At 35.1% G+C, this 20,206-nt stretch overlaps 1 protein-coding gene across 2 annotated transcripts in view; it reads right to left on the bottom strand.

Annotated features, from left to right (window-relative positions):
• Positions 1-20,206, bottom strand: part of WRN (WRN RecQ like helicase) — an 89,526-nt gene that overhangs the window by 8,495 nt on the left and 60,825 nt on the right. For both annotated transcript variants that reach the window (XM_074353611.1, XM_010953216.3), the window contains 9 exons: positions 19,085-19,226; positions 12,211-12,378; positions 12,037-12,134; positions 11,121-11,193; positions 10,219-10,295; positions 6,877-6,952; positions 6,526-6,638; positions 4,527-4,641; positions 1,125-1,256 (listed from right to left, as the gene is read on the bottom strand). In XM_074353611.1, coding sequence (XP_074209712.1) covers positions 1,125-1,256; positions 4,527-4,641; positions 6,526-6,638; positions 6,877-6,952; positions 10,219-10,295; positions 11,121-11,193; positions 12,037-12,134; positions 12,211-12,378; positions 19,085-19,226 — 994 coding nt within the window. The remainder of the gene's footprint in view (positions 1-1,124; positions 1,257-4,526; positions 4,642-6,525; positions 6,639-6,876; positions 6,953-10,218; positions 10,296-11,120; positions 11,194-12,036; positions 12,135-12,210; positions 12,379-19,084; positions 19,227-20,206) is intronic.

The raw sequence follows: 20,206 nt of genomic DNA, 5'->3' as shown, positions 1-20,206 counted from the left end.
AAGTTCCTATTTATCATGTAATTTGTTTCAAAAATAGTACAATGGAATTAATTTGATTTCTTGTGTAATGGCTTTTGTACTTTTAATTAAGGAGTTTGACTACGTAATTAGAACATCTATTAAGTGACTAAGACAAGCTGTGGACTGTTTATTCTTGTTTCTATTGGACCTTAACCAGAAGACAAAGTGTGTAACAGAGCCTAGTGTATGGGACACAGAACAGGAAAAGCAGGCCCTGGACCGCAGAGCTGCGTCCAAATCAATTTAATGTCCAAGAGAACAGGAATGCAAGCTAGTTAAACTGAGCTCAAGCCTCATTCTGCCTCATTCCACTAATGTATACTCTTCCTTTTGTATATTAAAAAAAAAAAAAAAAAAAAACTCAACAAATCCTTAAAGACTTATGCCAGAACAATGAAGAAACATTAACTATGGCCATTTTTCATGTAATCAGATTTTTTTCAAAGAGCAACAAGTAGACATAGTTAAAGAAAGAGAACATTACACTAGAGGAGATAGCATGAAAAGCAAGTTTGTTGAATTTTTTTTAAAACTAATTTCTAGCCTCTTGGATATCCTTCCAGAGACACTCTGTGCACTCTGTGTGCATACACAAGGATATGTGAATATATAAACGTGCGTATACATACATACATTTACATGTATGTGTTCACACCACTCTTCATCTTCCCTTTTTTGTTTTTACTTAATATATTTTGGAGATTATTTCTTTATCAGTACATGTAAGAATAGTTACATATATATAATAGTTATATAATATATATATAGTTATATATATCAGTACATATACTAATAGAGTCTTAAAATACAGCTGTTTCAGTATCCCTAAGCTATAAATGTGTTCATCAGTACCTCTGATACAACCTCTATAAAATAATCATGGTCAAACTATACTTGCTGTTTTCACTTAACTGACAGAAGTAGGTTTAGCAGGAAAAGAAAATGACATTCTGTTCTAAAGTTAATTATAAAATGAAACAATATAAAATATTGTAGGATAAGAATAAATTTATCCAAAGTCACAACTTTAATATTGAAAAGCTGACCAAATGCACATTTTAGATAAATTTAAAAATTCCCTCTAATTTGAAAGTAACACTTACCAAAGACATTTTCTTTTCCTGGAATAAAGAGTATGTGATGGCCTCAGACTGTGAAAGTGAGTGTGCTTCATTTTTCCCCACCAGACTTCTATTCTGTTCTTCCTGAGGTTTCGTACTTGGAAAGAGGTCTGTCTACAAAATTTTAAATGGACCACAAATGATCAATAATAATATCAATATAGTGATAGAATATCAACATGATCATTAGCCATCAGGGGAAAAAAATAACACAAATAAAACCTCTAAGGAACAGCCCCAAATTCCCGTTTTATAAGGAGCTCAAGAAGAAGTTTTTTTATTTTTTAAAATATTGATTTAAAATGGCAAAGTAAGGCTAGAGGGAATAAGTTTTAAATAAAATATTTATAATGACAAACATGGCTATAGAACTAGAAATTCCTAGTCTTCCCTAAGCCAGTAATAAAGAATAAAAAATGATCTATAATGTGGACTACTCTGCCTCTGAATTAGTCCCGTAATCCCCTGGAAGTGAATACTGAATGAATTAACAGAATTAATATTCAAATTCAGGTACTATAGTCACAAATTCTGCTAATGTATCATAAGGGATTATATCATAACTATATGTGTGTCTGTGTGTGTGTGTGCGCACACACATGCACGCGCCTATATATAGTTTTAAAAGATACATCCAAACGTGGCTGTAAACTCAAAGCATTATGTAAATTTTAAAATATGGTTCCTTAAGAGACATTTAAAAGAAAAAAAGGGGAGATAGACTGAAAAATAAGATTAATGAAGAAATACTAGAATTTTTCTAAAACCTGAAAAGAAGGTAAAAGACCAAATGATAGCTATGATAGAACTGTATGATGGATGATTCACAGAAATACATGAATAGTTTCCCTCCTAATTGCCAACTCTGCCTTACAAAACATGGGAACTAATACTAAATTAAAAGGACTAAATCTGAGAGAACTTGGCTTATTGTAACCCACACCAGTCCAGCCCCACCATAAACAAGTCAGGGTGCACACTAGTGCGCAGCTCTCTGGGACAACCGCAGCTTGGGGAAGAAAGAGGCCAGATAACACAAGCCCGAAAGTCTACAGGTTGTTTCTCGGTGAGCCTAGATTTGTAAGGAAGAACATTTTTTATTAAGTGACAGCGAAGTGTTCCCATTTGGGACCTTAACGCTGTCGAATTTGGCCTTAACTTTCTAGGAAGGCCAAACTCCACTAGCCAGATTCCTTAGGACCACAGTGTAGTCTATACCTGGAGGCAACAATGGGCTACCCCTCTACCAAGGTCTTAGACATGAGGCCACTGTGATTCATACTGGCAACTCCATCAAGATTTCAAAATCATGATATCATCTGTTAGTGTGTGACTAATGGGTTCAGGAACATCCAAAACCCTCAGCAAAGTGAAATGAGTGGAATAATCTCAATAAGGTAGGGCTAGAATGTGATTCTAATAAGCAAAACTCTAAAACTCTAATCAGATCATGCTCTCCATAAGTAGAACACTATGTGAACAGAGAGAGATCAGTTACGGAAACACAAATAGGAAAGGCAGAAGGGCAAAAGTTGGTAATGCCAATCCAAGCACTGTTCAGATGAGACGGCGTCTTGGCTAACTAGATTTGAATGCAGGCAGACTTCGGAGATACTGCAGGTACGTTTCTAGACCACCACAAAAAAGCAAGTATCACAATAAAGCAAGTCACACAAATTTTGGGGTTTCCTAGTGCATATAAACATTACGTTTACACAATATTGTAGTCTATTAAGTGTGTAACAGCATTATGTCCTAAAAAAAAACCATATGCATACCTTAATTTAAAAAATACTTCATTACTGAAAAACGTTAACCTTCTTCGGAGCCTTCGGTGAGTTGTAATCTTTTTGCAATAGTAACATCAAAGATCACAGATCACAGATCACCATAACAAACGTAATAATAATGAAAAGTTTGAAATACTGTGAGAATTACCAAAATGTGACAGACGAGAAGAGAGCAAAAGCTGTTGGAGAAATGGTGCCCATTGATTTGCTCAAAGCAAGGGTGCCACAAACCTTCGTTTTGTTAAAAAAAAAAAAAAAAAGTGCACTATCTGTGAAGTGCAATAAAACGAGGTCTGCCCGTATTATAGCCTCCTTGGCGGCCATGTATGAGATTGCCTCATTCTGCCTTTGCTGCTGAGAGACGACTTAAGACCATCAGAATTTCCCCAGTTATATTCCAGGCCTGCTAAACAACTTTCAGATGAGCTGGCTTCCTAGATCTAATCTCCTTCGCTGGGAGCAAACACACTGGTTGGGTCAAGTGAAACTTCCCAGTTGTATTTCTCACTCTAAATTGAATGAGTTTGCATTCTAATACTTACACTTATATTTATGTTTATACACACACACACACACACACAAAAGCAAGCTCACAGAGAAGAAGAATGCAAATCTACTCCCCAAAACACAGCCACTCTGTGATAAGACATTTAAGTCTTCAAAGATTACAAGGATGAGGACTGACCACTAGACCAGACCATGGCAAACACCACAGTGTGAGTAGCCGGCTAAGCTCCTCCAGAAAATGTGTATTTTGTCCTGATGCGTGTTTCTGAAAAACTGCAACACACAACTATTCTGACGCTTTAAAACAGAAACAGAAATATATAACACTGGGCTCTATTTTATATTGGGACTACAACAAACAGTAAGGAAAACCAAGTGGCTACGCTCCTTACCAGCTGAGAGCCAGGGTAACTTTACAGCTTTAATTTCTACCTACATTTGAAAGGAACCTAAAATATAATACTTATTCAAATTTTAAAACAAAACCTCCCAACAAAATAGACAGACGTGAACAGCCTGGACAACTGCTTTAGTATCATCTTAAAAATTAGGTAACTAGCGGTTACCAATAGGGAAAGAGGTGAGGGAGACACAAGAGAGAGGAAGGGAGTTAAGAGGTACCAACTACTGGGTATAAAATAAGTTATAAGGATGTAATGTACAGCACAGGGAACACAGTTATTATCTTAAAATAATGATAAATAGAGTATAATTTGTAAAAATGTCAAAACACTACGTTGTACATCTGAAACTAGTGTAACACTGGATGTCAACTGTACTTCCATGTAACTAACATGTTTTTATAACCGATTTACTACAGAAACTATCTGAATTCATTTTTGGGTTTTTTTGGGAGGGGTTTTTTTTTTGGTTGGTTTTATGGAGGTCCTGGGGATTGAACCCAGGACCTCGTGTGTGCTGAGCCTGTGCTCTGTTACTGAGCTATACCATGCCTTCTGAATTCATTTTCCAAGTGTCCAGTGTGGAAATGAAATTTAAGGGAGAAAATGTTGCTTTTAAAAGGTGTTTTGGAATTTTTTTTTAAAAGTTGATTCTCTCAGGGATCCTGCAAACCACAGTATTTTACCTGAACACCATTTATTTGACAGAAATGATTGATAACTTCCAACAGAGAGGCCAACATCGTAGCTTTGCCTTCAGAAACACCATCGATCCTTTTCACATTTTCAACTGTAGAAGGTCTGTTGTTTAAGAAAATGAAAAAGTCCAAAAACCAATGAGACATTACCACTCCAGCAACACAGCTGACATTTAGCTTCACAGTGACACTCAATAAACATGCATTTTTCACAACAACCAAAAATCATGTATAAAACAAGCAATAGTGTTTTATGATGTCTTTCTTTGCTTTCCACCATTTAAAGATTTGGGTGTTTTTTTTTTTAGCAATTTATGAATAAAAATACCATTAACAGCATCACAAAAACACAATACTAACTGGTAAACATGCCATTATCATAAAGAAACAGGCTAATTTCTACCTGATTACTGATCTTATCATTACTATTATTTTCATACATATGAAAAGATTCTAACTGAGGACAACTAAGAGGCTAAGAGACTCAGAAGAAAATCTCATTCATTATTTACACAGTGTTTATTTGTAACAATAAACCTGCTAACTACTTCAGGCTTTTAATTCAACATTTTTTATTGTGTCCAATATGCAAGAGACTGTATGGTGCCTTCTTTCAAAAAAATCTGCCAATCTAATGATTACTCCCTTTCCTTGAAGTATCTTCACTGAATATTTAAGTGTGTCTTTGAATATTTATTTTTAACAAAAAAATTATTGTAAGATATAAGCACTATGTAATATCATTAGAAAATTCTACTCTGAAGTAACATTGCTTGGATGAAATTTAGTAACAGAAACAATTTTTTTTTAAGGAAGTACAAAAGCTGACTATCTTGGGGAAATTACCAAGCAACTATCTTGGGGAAATAATTTCTAAATGTTTATTAACTACCTAGTGATTACTAGGCATTGTGTAGGTGCTTTCGAAAACACACAAAAAAATGAGGAATATAGTATCTTTATCACAGAGATTAAAATCTAGAAGACGTAACGCATGTATGCCAATAATAACAAAGAATAAATCATGTAGTAAGTGCCACAAAATCATCTTTTAAATTTAAATTTAAAAGTTCTTTATGAATTCCAGAGAGAGGAATCACTTAGCTGCTAAGAACATGGACAACTTCATGGCAAGTAAGAATAATAAAGCCAGATGTTGAAGGATTTTCTAACAGGGGTTTTAGGCAATCAAGGAAACGACAAGGTGGAGGCAACATTGTAAATAAGTATATGGAAGTTGAAAAGGGGACTTAAATAAACAAGTGGTAAATGATCCAGGTAAGATAAACCATTAAAATTTCTGTGACTCCCATGGAAAAGTGGGTTTAAATCCATAAAGGGAGGGCCCTGAATTGTGAGCTAAAGAAGTTAAGACAGTGGGAACTTAGCTAAGTAGAAGTATCACATGACAAAGAGAGAGTACCTTGGTGTACACGTATCAGATGAAAGACAGAGACTGAGGAAAGAGCAACTAGTTGGAGGCTCTTGCAATAGTCCAAGAGTAATGGTCTAAACTAGCAGTGGTGTCACTGAAAACAGGGAGGAAGGCAGAGACAGACACACTAGGAACACTTACATGAAAAAGCCTAAAAACTACTTTAAAAAGAGAAAGAAGGGGATTTATGTCAGAAGAGTAAAAACAATACGAAGTTTTACACGTGTGATTAGGAACATGACAGTGTGACTATCAAAAAAAAAAGGAATTCATGAAGAAGAGTTCTGGTGTCTGCATGAAATGCGTCTGGAGGGCTGGAGGGTAATGAGTTAGGTTTCATGTATACTCAATCTGATTGCTGAAAACAGTTGGTTTCATGGAGAAATGCAAGACTAAAGCTCAGTGAAGAGATCATTGGTGGCAACAGGGGAGATTTGGGAATTACCTGCCAGATGTGACAGCTGGAGCCACAGCCCTATTATTGCTTAATGATACATTTTACAAATCTGTTCTGTTAGAAGAAAATAAGTTAGAAATACGCAAATCATTTACCTCATTTTGGCCATATCCAACAGTATCTTATTCGTTGCCAGAATAGCTGGCGGAAAACCCATTTTATTGGCATGGTTTTGCCTGGCTTCCACCAACTTGCCATATAACGTAGTCTGCCAAAGAACAAAGAAACCACTCAGCATTTTTTTATATGTACTTAGAAAAATCCCGTCCTCTATTTTTGGAGCTTCAGATATTACATTTTCCCCTCAGGATGAAAAATAAACTGAACTCTACCTTATACTCTTAGCTAAAGAACAATTCTTAAAATACAGGAAAGAAGAATTTTTAGCAGGCATAAAATCATAACTATCCTCTCAAAAACCAACTGCCTTTTTACAAAAGCCATACCTGGGTCTCCTGCTCTTGAGCTGAAATAACAGGATCTGAGGACTTGTAACATTTTCCTGGTGATGACACCATGATGCTAAAACATTTAAAAGAAAGTAAAGAATAAAAGCTTTTCCTTCCTCAAGTTCACTTTTTATTTTGCTCTCCCCCCATGAGAGATCTTTCCAAATCAGTATTAACGTTCATTTGTTGCAACACCAGTAAGGCAACTGTTACTTAAATGACAGCCTAGACTTCAAACAGTTTGCATCAAATACCTTCATTATACCGGTAAAGTTAAAACTGCAACTTGAGTTCATCACAAAATCGGTGTACTTAAGAATAACATTTGCTCCACCCTCCTCCTCAGTCAAATGCTTTGAAAGAAAATACTCCTTATCTACACCCAAGTCAAAAACATTTTTTTTTAACCAAGTGGGATACAATCTACAATTATTCTTGCGATGACACTAACTTTTGGCTGTTGAGGAACATTAGCATGGAATTAATCACATTATTCACAATTTTCTTCAAATTCCAACTAACAAAAATAAGCCAAAAGCAGTAATTTTGCCTTTGACTCCTCAAAAGAAGAATTAAAAACACCCATTTAGCAGATAACATGGTATGAAAAGCGCTAGACAGCAAACTACCTAGAAAACCAGTTTCTACAAGAGGCATTTCTCACTGATGAATTAATTATAAACAGGAAAAGTTATAAACATGAAGTGGTATAGAATAGCCTATGTAAAAAATGTCATATTTAAATAAATTCCTGATTGGGGGGGGGGAGAATAACACATTTGATATTTAAGGAATGTTTATAAAATTCTCTGTTGCAAAAATTTTAAATCTTCATTGTAAATTAAGACTTCGTTTTTACAATTATCAGACCCTATCACTGTAAATAAACAGTTTTGAACATGAGAAAAGATAACTCCAGTTCAAAGAATTAGTAATATCAGGTGACTCAAGACAATTATAAATTTATTTTAAAATACCTTTACCTTTATATTAGTATTTATGGAAATCTTCATACTAAAGTACTATCTGCAAATTGATATTTTCAGTTATTCCACACAAAAAAAATTTATTATCATATATACTGGCAAAATTCTGGATGTTTTTGTAACATATCCCTGAAGCAGAAATATGTGTAGAAAACGTACATGTATTATCATAATGAAAATTCAAATGAACTTTAAAACAGCAGTTACTGATATGTAAGTATCTTTCTCACTTCTATACACTAAGCTTATGTATTAAAATTAGCTTCTGAGCCAGTCCATAGGTATCTCCAATTCAGTATGTCTTATTCACTAAACTCCTGATTTAACCTCATCCCCTGAACATCCAACCCCTCAAACCCGTCTTCCTCTCACGTCGTCGCCCAGCAAAGGAAACAGCAGCACTCACCCACAAAGACAGACCTCAGCGCCCCAGTCAAGTCCTCCATTTTCCTTCACCCACCTATCTTCAGTCACCGAATCCTAACAATCCTATCCCCTAAATGCCTTACCAATCTCTTTTTCTCCATGCCCAGTGTCACCTCCCTTGTCTAAGCTATCATCATCTCTTGCAGACGCCACCACAATGGCATCCCTTTTTGTGTCTCTGCAGCTCTGATACTCCTGCAGCCCGTTCCTGCCACAGCCAGAGTCATCAATCACTGCCGGCCTGCTAGGGTGCACGGGCCAACTCTGTTCCAGTAAGGCTTGTCGCTAAGAAGGGCTTTTTTTTTTTCCCTATTTTTCAATGGTTAAAAAAAATCAAAATAGGAACATTTTGTGACATGTAAAAATGATACGAAATTCAAATTTCGGTGTCCATAAATGAAGTTTTATTGGAACACAGCCACACTCATTCTTTTACAAATCATCTATGGCTGTTTTGAGACCCCAACAGCAAAGCTGTGTAGTTGAGACGGAGGCCACATGGCCCTCAAAGCCTAAAATACTCACTATCTGATCCTTTGCAGAAAATGTTTGTGCAACCCCTGTACTCAGTCATAATTTTGATGTCACTGCTCTGCCTAAAACCTTTCCTTAGTGCTCAACTCTTTACGATCAGGGAATGGGATATTCCGGACCCTGTTCAATTCTCCCGTCCTAAGTGCTACCACCCTCTCGCTGTCCCCTAACAGGGAACTGCTAGCAGACAGCTGAGCCCTTCAGCCCTGCAACACCCTCTCTTGCTTTCAGGTTTTAGTATATGGGCCATTCCTCTGCTTAGAAAACATCCCCTCACTTCACCTAACTCCAAATGAAGCCTCAAGTGTCACCTCCAAAGTGTGTCCCCAACATATTCGAACTCTGGATTGTAGTTTTATGCTCCCTTACCTGTCGATCCTTCTCGAGTGTAAACTCTGAGAGGGCCAGTGACTATGTCTCTATTACTCCCCACAGAATGCCACTGCCTAGAATAGTACGTGGCACAAAGATGATGTCCGTCAAAAACACAGGGAATGTTTAAATGAAGAAATGCTTCCACATGTTGAATGGGTACACTGTTTTGCACACCCCTTAAACCTTTTGTTTACATCAAACATAGCAATCACATATGATGTATCCAAACAAAAAGAAATTATTTGGGTGGGAGATGGCATTCTGGTAAATGTTTCTATCAGATCCACAGTAGCATTATCTAAGTGAGCAAACCATTAGAGAGCAAAGCATTTTTTTTCACCTGATACATACGGAAACATAGTCCATTTGATCTGGGTACACGTCCTGGTAAGTTTTTTAAATTCTCCATCTTCAGATCTTTGGCAATTCTGTACATCCTCCACACTTTACTAAGTCAGCAAGTCAAATCTTAAGCATGAAAGCACACAGGTGCATCACCTTTATTCTCCACCAACCCTAGTACCTACCATTTCACGTTGCCATAGATCTTTTTTTTGAAAATGGAGTGAAATATATGTATTTCATACAAATACAATTGGTGTTGAGATGCTAGAAGTAACAAATATAGATTTGAAAGTCAGCTCTGTTACAAGATGTATGTCCCTGAACAAGCTAGTTAACGTCTTAACCTTTAGTCTCTTCAACTGTACAATGAGGATAAATAATAGTAGCCAACTCATAGGCTGTTGTAAAAATTAAATGAGATATTACACATAAAATGCTTCGCAGTTAGCACGGAGACTGGCAAAGAATAATACCCTGAAGTGTTAGCTATTAAATTAATATTAATACTATCATTTTATAGGTCTAGTTTAATAAGTATAATACTGGAGGCTTATGCTTTAACTTCCTTCTACCAATGAAATAGCCCAACACCTAATAAACCTTTCTTTTTAGGAAAGAAATAGAAAACAATGCTAATAAGTGAGTATGGAAAATAAAACTGCAAATTCTGTACCTGTTTTTAGGACTGTTACTCACAGAAGAAATGTTACCAAATGCTTTGTAAGAATCCGTCTTCTCCAACTTAGACTTCTTTTAAACATATAAAGGTCAAAAAAAAGAAAAAAAAGAAAGAGAAGTTTTACAAAACTTAAATATGAAGAAAAAAGATAAAAATACCATGATGTTAATTTTTCCTGATTAACAAAGTCATCAAATAAATTGTCTGAAAATAAGCCCATGAATTATCAATTTCTAGGGTTTTAGAGGAGTTAGAAATACAATATAATATCCCATTCCTCCCAAATCTATAGAGAATATATGATCAAAGGAACTCTTTGAGACACAGCACGGCCAAAGTCACAAAAATGATTCAATCATATTCTGCATAATTTAATACAGCAGAAAAAGTTCACCAGAAAATTTAATTTAGCACATTTGTCTATTACTCCAGTATTCTAATTGGTGAAGTCTGCCTATGGGTAAATATTTAATCTGTAATAATTACCTAAGATCCAAAACAAAGCAAGAAAATATCTATGTGTGTACCTGAGAGAGTGTGTGAGTGTGTGTGTGTGTGTGTGTGTGTGTGTGTGTGTCCTTGTAACTTTAACGAGAACATTAAGGAATCAAGCTTATTTTTCCATCAACTGTAAGTTTTAGAATATCTAAAAAAAGGCTCCAAACCAAATGAGTAGTAAAATAGGCTTAAAAGAATCAAAGTAAGCTCCTTTCTCAAATACTTCTGTTCTCTTAACCCTAGAAATCATATGTTGCATATTTTATTTTATTCATAACATTTCTCTTCTCAAATTTTATATTTTGTTATATATGGCATTTAATTCTAAAAATTTAAAATAGGAATTGCATCAATAAAGAATGAAATAAGTAAGAACCACCTCTTTAATGAAAACAAACCTTCTCTGCAGTTAATTCAACTGGTACTTGATTAGAGGAAAGTTGTTTAGAGCCTGAAGATACAGCTTTGGAACTGAAAAATAATAAAGTTATCTCAAATGTTAAAATCTAACTATCTAATACATGAATCATCATACCTCCTTTCTTAAAAAGCAGATGAGATTATATCATCCTTTTAGAACTGATTTTTAAAATTAATTTTTCCCCAAAGAAGTTAAGCTCTTTCAAGTATAAATTTAAAACTCTTTAAAGTTTTGTAAGTTTAAAAGGAAAGCTGATAATCTAATGCACAGCATGGTGATTATAGCCAATACACCGTATTATAAACTTCAAAGTTGCTTAAGAGACTGGATCTTAATTGTTCTCAACACAAAAAAGAAATGATACTCAAGTCATGTGTTAGCTAATGCTAGCTAATAAATGTTAGCTAATGCTACCGCTGGAATCACAGTGTAATATATAAATGTATCAAATCAACATGTTGCACACTTCAAACTTACACAATGTTACACGTCAATTATATCTCAATTTTTAAAAAAGAGGAGAAAAACTGATAAATGATTGGTAACATGTAAAGTTACTAAAAAGTGGGCAACAAGTGTATTCCCTCTCCACCTTCTATACATAATAAGGAAATAGGGTACGTGAATTCTTCAACATTGAGCTCAGTGCTACTTGTTTAATCAACAGGAAAGCAGCTTTCTGAGTACAACACTCAACTTTCTATCCTGCAAGAAACTGTTCTATGATTTATCTTTCTCCCTAATGACCCCCTACTCCCAAGTGACTAAAAGAGGTATGCAGAAAACAGTATCTTCACTCATTTTACCCTGTGTGAGGCCTATAAGTTAGTATAAAATGAATCATTTATATGACAACAAAAACAAATGGAAGTTTAAAAACAAGAAAAATGAACCTTGGTAGCAAAAAATTCCTTGGACACAATTCTTCATTAGCTTGAAGGATAAGTCTCTGAGGAGATCCCGTTTTGGCCCTAGCAAGCCAGTCTCTACCCTATTAACACAAGAACAATCTTATAAGGCACAGCGAGAAAAATTAAATCAAACAGGCAGACTTCTACATTGTTTACCTTTGCTGTAAGGGTGCAAATCTTTATATATTTGCTTTGCCCAGGAACTTCTACCAAGAACCCCTCAGTTAAGAGCTGACAGTAAAGAGCCTTCCACCAATTGCTTGAGTGATCCTTGCCAGTGCCAAAGAAACTGTGACTGCGGTATTTATCGAGACGCTTGGAATTCTGAAATGAGGAGTAAAGTCAATGACTTAAAATGCTTAATTAAGCAGAAGTAAAACACAAAACCATCTATTGATTCTTTGGATTTAACACTACATTTCAGTTTTAAAAACCTATGAAATGTTTATACCCATTCTGCTTGCTCTGCATACTTAAATCACAAATAAATACATACTCAAAATAGTGTTTCTCTTCTGTTTTAAATAATGGCAGGAAACTTCACATATAAATCACATGCATTTCCCAATGTATAGGTTTGGATATATTTGGAACATTTAATCTTTGCTATTTTGAACTTTTATTAACATATTCACATTATTGTTTGAAAACAGTGATCAGAATCTATGGATCAAGAATAGAAGCGTGGGTTAAAAGGCAGTGTGACCACAGCTGGTAATAAGTGAGGTGCACCCACTCATGGTTTCTACCGCGTGGTTGTTGTCACTGTGCTTTTTGTTCATGATGTTTTGGCAAAGTTTACTTGGTCATTTCTGATTTAGCTACTCCACTGAGACACACCAGGAAAAGCATGCTAGAGTTGATGCTTTTGAGATATTTTTCCGTAAGTGAAGAGAGGATTCCGATGGGGGACTCTTCATGGCCATCCAGAGCTAGAAATGTTGAGGAAGCTAGCCCATCATACACAATTCTCTTGCCCTCTAGTGGAGATGACCCTTCCCACACTCACTCTCTGCAGAGTAGTTTTTCCATTCACTTTGCCCTCTGACTACATCCTTCATCCATCCTACACATCTAAATACTACTTTCAAGTGTGTATGGTATTATATAAACATAGGACTCTCCGGAAAACTGCTCCTACGTAATGTATTTGTAGTGAATATGGCAGATCATAATTCAAGGGTCATTCCACCCTTCCTCTGCTATGACTTCTCCTACCACAGAATCTGGGAAGCTACAAACACTATTTCTCAAACTTCCTAAAAACTAGGCTTCTGGATGTGATTTAAGTTCCACTGAGCAGAGGTACTTTTGCACGACATGCACATGCAGGAATGAGGCAAAGGGGGCTACTCTGCTATTTCTGCAGGTGTGCACGACTGTAGAGGCACTTGCTATTTAGGAGAAAGTGTTAGCAAAGAACCCAGCATACAACTGCTGACTTCCTAAGTAACAAGAGACATTCGTTTTGCTGATACAGATTAGAGAAAGTGCTCCCAGAGCAAATAGAAGTAGAACCTTCCTGATTATTACAGCTCCCCATTCAGGGCAGTTGGGGGTCAAGGGCTATAGTGCGAGCTTCCCAAACTGACACATAGCTTCTTGAACACAGAAGAGGCAGCAGCTCCCATGGCAGACTACTTTGCAGTATAACCTTATCAATAATACAGTAAGCCATTTAAAATCCAGTAATGAATACCCTTCTGTTTAAATTAGCTAGAGTGATTATGAGCTTCCTAATATAAATACTGTATTTTAGGTTATATTCACATTTCAAAAACATTCACTACTTCAGTATGTCAAGAGGTTACTGCATTCTAAAAATTTCTATATGAAATACAGTCTAAAACTTCAGAAATAGTTACAGCCTGTTACTCAATATTTTTACATTTCATCTATATTCTAATGATGGTTTAATAATCAATGCATATTCAAATCCAGGAATCAAAATTAAAAGAATACACAGGATCAGTTCCAGCAGACATAACTCAGGCACTATAAGCCTTGCTATCACAAATGTACTGGTTTTGTTCAGCTGTTGAGAATGGTATGGTTACAGGTTTATCACTGTGGAATGTTAAAAATCTGAATACATCCTGGGTTCAATCCCCGATACCTCCTCCAAGCAGAAATCAATGAAGTAAACCTAATTACCTCCCCCTCAGAAAACAAACAATACAAGCAAAAATGTGAATACAAGTGCAAAAAACCTAAAAAGGCCAATCTCTCACATAAAGGAACCTAGCCTGAAATTAGATTAGGGTAAGTTCCCATCAGGGACACATCAGTGCCTAGACACTGAGATTTTTTTAAACATGGGTTTCTAACAGATTTAGTTAACAGAGCCTGTAACATGCATTCTATTAAACCTTAAAAATAAATAAGAAGCTTTAGTATCATGATGATTATATTTACAAAAACTGTCTGAGAATCAAGATTTAGAGAAATGGAAACACCCACGTACCTTTTTCCATTACAACCTCTACTACCTATACTGACTGACTTTGCTTTGATTTGAGTAGAATGTTTAAAATCAAACATCACAGAATTTCAGATCTGGAAGGAACACTGGAGTGCTTTGATTCTACCCAGTCATTTTTCACTTGTACACAAAAAACCAGAGGCTCAAAGATGTTAAAGGGTAGCTTAAGGTCCTCGAGGTAGGAGTATGACATAGTCCTCCAGACCATTAGTTCTAATTTTGTATGACTACCATGCGTATACATACACAGACACAGAGATACCAATATGCATACATATACATATATACTGATTGTAGTTAGTGCCGCTGGACCACTTGGGTTCAGGTCATAGCTCTGGTACTTACTAGTTTTCTGATTTGGGGCAAGTTTGTTCCTTAACTTACCTGTGCTTCCATTTCTTCAGCTGCTATACAAGTATAATAATACTTTCTATCTCTTAGGGATGTTGTGAAGATTAAGTGGTAACCAGAACAGAGCATGGCTCAATAATAGTAACTTTTTTTATGAGTTAATAGCTGATCCTTTAACTTAACCTGAATTCCTTAACATAAAAGCAAAGCCCTGACTCAGTATTAGTCAGTTTCCCGGGAACACTAGTAATGGCATTCTACACCTGCTGGGACTTACCTTTGCAGTACGAGATTCTACTGCTTGCAGACTAGTAACACCCAAGGTATTAAGTTGCCTAACTTATTAGCAATCTGGACTCTAAAAATTATTCCTCTAACGTTCCTTTTCATAAGCAGAAAACAACCTGAAGTGAATGAACACGTTTCCTCTTATGAAGCAATGAGATGTTTTTCCAATCAGTAGGAAGTAATGTCCCTTACCCTCATGATAAGTAGTCACTGGGAATACTGCACACTGTGTGGATAAGTTTACACTGTCTTATTTCCATGGTAATCACTATGCACAAAATGAAATATCTCTGCTCTTTGATACGGAGCATTCTTGTGTTAAAGGAATCAGAGTCCCTTTTCAACTAGAAATCCAAACTTACCCAAGTAAGGTTTTAGGAAAAAAAAAAAGCAGAATACAATAAGGATTTTCAACAACAAATGTCTAACAATTTCTCACTCTGAGCAAGGCATCCTCCATTAATTGCTTACAAGTTCTAGTTAACTTAACTCTCCAGGTTAACCCACTGATGAAGTAAAACTGCCTAGGATAAGAAAGCTGCCACAGAGGACACAGGGATTTCGGCACTGACTTCAAGGAGAACACAATTTTACAAACACATCCCTCACCAATCATAAATCTTTCACTCCAGTATCTCTAGATCATTCAATCTAAAAATACAAATTTAAAACTGCATGTGAACCACATAGTAAAACAGAAACAGCACAAGAACAGTAGTCAGGAAAGCTGTCACTCATCCTGATTCTAGCACAAAGTGATGACTGGGGGCAGGTGGTTTAACTTTCTGGGGCTTAGTATCAACCACTGTATAAAAAGGGGGTAGAGTTAAATAATCTTTTTGCCCTAACAGTCTATACTTCTATAGGACTTAGAAAAAGTACAAATTATCAACTCATTCTTTTCCCTTAAAATGCAGATGGGAAAAATAAGGGGTACCAAACTGCTGCATGAAGGAAATGTGGAAACCCACTAACTAATGGATGGATGAGTTAGAATAAAGAGAGCTGACTGGCCAGGGTAAACGCCCCAAAGTATCACTTTCTGATTAAAGCCAAATCTTTGCACCACTATCTGATGGAGAAAACAAACAAACTGGCCACTTCTCTGAATTAACTTTAAAAATACAATTGCTTTTTCTGATAGTTCTTTCTGCTATGAACCCCACATTCCCCTCCATTCTTCTTCCCTCATTCCATCTCTGAATGCCAAAATCTACTCTCACCCACAAAACAGAAAGCGCCAGTGATGCTTTCAGGAAGACTTCTCTAGTTCTGCAACCATTAACAAGCACTCTCTCTTCAGAACTTAAACCAGACTTTATATCTATTCACAAGTCCCTTATCTCCTTCTACACTGCAATACACTTATTTCTTCCCAAGTAAACTTCCATACTAGATGGTAAGTCTCATCTAATTCCACTCTGGATTCCCCACAGAACAGAGTACAGTGCCTTCCACAAAAACAGATAGTTAGAAAAAAATTATAAACTCTTAACTCTAGAAGTTTTAAATTCCTATGTTCTTAAAGTACAAAATAAGTACAGGTTTCTGTTTATATTTTAACTAATTTTTTTCTTTTGACTCTTTCTCAGTTCCTACAGGCCAAAGAAGCTCACCGCTGCCATTTCAAGGCTTAAAAAGTCATTTCTGAGACTTATTCCATGTGAACAATAAAACCAAAATATAAAGTAATAATAATTATCTCTAGGAATATATTTCAATTTGACTTAACAGCTTTCCCAGAAAATTAAATGAATAAACCTCTCCTGTTAGAAAGTTTGAAAATTATAAAAGGTGATTAAAACTACCAATAGTTTTCCAGTGGCTGTCTATAGTCAAAGCATCGTTTATAAAAAGCGTTTTCTAATTCTGGAGCCACCATAAGGTTTGGCACTTTGATCAAGTGATCAGGGAAGAAGTTTCACTTAAGCTCTTGGTTATGCATATTAATGACTGCATCTGCTTTCTAATCTACAAAATTAAGATAACTGCATATCTTAACACTTACTCACAAAGGGCATTTAAAGATTTTTATGTGGTGAGCTATTTAGACTCCTAAAACAGAGTTCCTTAGGCAATATTTCTACTATTTAATTTCTAACAAAACTTGTGCTTTAAAAACAAAACTTTAAATTCCATTCATGAACACCTGAATAGCCTGGATAATCATTTATACACTTTAAAAAAATCCTATCTAAAAAAGGAGAATCAAGTGCTGCTAAGATGATATTTGTTACAAATGTGCAAATATTATCTCTTTAAATAAACTCCAAGAGTTTTAAGTTTAAGATGCTTATCTTGCAAAACAAAATTATGTACAGAGATAATAATTTTTTCCTAAATTAGTTAAGGTGGACAATTCACTAAACTCTCAAAGGAATTAACAATTATAATTTTAAAAATAATATCCCAGTAGATATCAAGATCATTGAAATAGAGGGAAAAAAACTTGCCTTATTTTCACTGCAGTTAATGCCAACAAATTTTCGTTAAGTGGTACTTTTTAAAAAGTTTTACACCTTTATCTAGCAAGGGTAATATAAAATTTCACAAAGAATAAACTTCTTAACTTGTGGACTCCCAAAAGAGACTGTCGGTATAAGCGGTCTGACTTGGTTTTCAAATAACAGGTGAAATCTGATCCCTCTTGTGACCAGTTCAAGTTTGTCTAGGAGCCCACTTCCACTTATCTGCTGATACTGGATACTGCTGGTTAATACCAAATTAAAACAAGGATAATTTTTATAATTTAAATCATACATTCAACTGAGATACACAGGTTTTGAAAATGACAGAGATAGATTAAATACAACTGAGATGTATGAAAATTTCTTCTATCTCTTACAACTTAAAATCTTTTTCTGAAAAAGTACAGCAGCTCTAGTAGCAGCTAAATCAAGTTTCTTAGTCAATGCTTCTTCCATTAAATTTCTAATCAAATTTGGGATTCAAGAAAAAAAATTTTTAACGCTATTCAGAACCTAACACCAGTAACTGTAGTTAACATGTTTTCAATGTGTTTCATTAAAAATATCTCACAACTAATTTAATATGTCCCTTTTGAAACAACACAAAAACTCAGAAAGTAAATATTTACATGAAGTATTTGAGTACATTTGATAAATGCTGATCTAAATTATTTTTAAAATTCTACACACAAAGTAGGAATTTTAATCTCTGCTTTTAGTATATTTTTAATAAATATACATAGCTGCAAAGGATTCTACCTCCCACTTTTGGTTAATTCAACTAATATCAATGTATAATACAGATTTCTAAATCAAGAATGAAATCATATAAACAAAAGGACTACAGAAAAAGCTCTTTGACTGTAAGGACTTACTCATATTTGTACCTGCAATTGTTAGCATAATGCTGGCACACTAATCACTCAAAAGGAAAAAAAGTAGTTGAATTAACTATTCATTGGTAAAGCAAAACCAAAACAAAACAAAACTTTCTTGGAGTTTTACATACTTATGATAAGAAACAGAAGAGAAAGAAAGAAAACAGTATACTACCAAATACTGTAACTAAACTTATTTACAAATAATCACTGAAATTAAAATTTTGCTCAAAAAATTTACTACTTTTGAGAGCGCCAAAAGATATAAACTTTTTCTACCTGTCCCTTGACACATGAAAGTTAACTTTTCTTAATTACCCTAAAAAAGACCAGCCTAGGGATTCATCCAACTGCAATGTAACAAACTAAATAGCCTGGAAGCATTGTATTAGTGACACAGATTTGTCAAAAGTAATGAATGCAGTGCTCAACTGGAACTTAATATGACTCTTGAGTTTCTGAAAACTCATTTAAAGCCAGTTACAATCACAATACAGCAAATCTCTGAAGAAAACTGTGATAGGAGTAAAAGAACTCTGAGGGTGATTCTCAGAGGTACTTACTGATCCTCGGAGAAATAAAATTGGAACCCCAATTCCAAACTTTTCTCCTAAGATGGTCACAGCAGATAGCAGCTGGAATGCTTGTGGACCAAAGTCCTGTGACATATCCTCTGAGTCATCAATGGAAGAGAACTGATCCAATCTAAATAAAAACAGTATGTTAAGAAAGCTTAATCAAGTCACGTACCTTTAGAAATAAAAACATTTAATGTAACAATTACCCAAGTAAAAACATATCTCAAATAAACCAACTGCTTCAGAAGCTACAAATAAAGTTTATTGGAGCCAAGAGCATGTGAAGTAGGTAAAACCTGAAATACAAACTATAAAATAGCATAACAAGTGTGTTATGTTGATGGTTCTTGACCCGAGTGCCCTAGAACCCAAGTTTCGCAGGAGGTACCTTGACCACAGACAGAAGAGAAGGAGGTTCAAGGAAGCAGAGTGCAGGATTACAGCACAAACAACCCCACTTGATCAATTATAGAAATACTAAACTTGTGTGTTAGGTTTTAGTGGAAGAAAAGGTTTATTGAAAAAAAGAAAAAGTTTTTAACTGAAAAATCAAATCTCCTATGCAATAAATAGTTTCAACCCTAATGACTGTAAAATACGACTAAAGATTATAAACTTTTCATTTGAGTCCATTTAGAAGTTAAATTCCTAAGCTATCCTTCAGGTAGATTTGAAACTATCATTAATATAAATGAGAATTCTTTATAACAGGCTGAGAACAAAGGACTCAGAGAAGATCAACTAATATAGTTCAAGTACCTAATTTAGTTGCTTTCTTTATAATAAGTATCTTGAAATAGCATTAAGAATATATTCAGTATTCCAGACATCATAATATGTTTGGGGGGGGAGACTATGCTTAGGTTTATTCTCCTATTTTAACTTCTTTAGTAGGATACTTAGCTCATTAATTTTCTATTCTGAGTATTTAAAGCTATCAAATTCCCACAAAGTACCACCTAAGGTACAGTTTACAAATTTTAATGTAAATTATTGTAATTCTCACTAAGTTCTAAAAATGCTTTAATTTCTAGTTTTTTTGACTGATGAGTTATTTTAAAGCATTAAATTCCCAAATGAATGAGAATCTGTTTGTTTCTTTATTCT

This window comes from Camelus bactrianus, chromosome 26 (assembly GCF_048773025.1).
Source record: "Camelus bactrianus isolate YW-2024 breed Bactrian camel chromosome 26, ASM4877302v1, whole genome shotgun sequence".
NCBI classification, from domain to species: Eukaryota; Metazoa; Chordata; class Mammalia; order Artiodactyla; family Camelidae; genus Camelus; species Camelus bactrianus.
The sequence above is the reverse complement of the archived record's forward strand: the minus strand, read 5'-3'. Positions and strand labels throughout refer to the sequence as shown.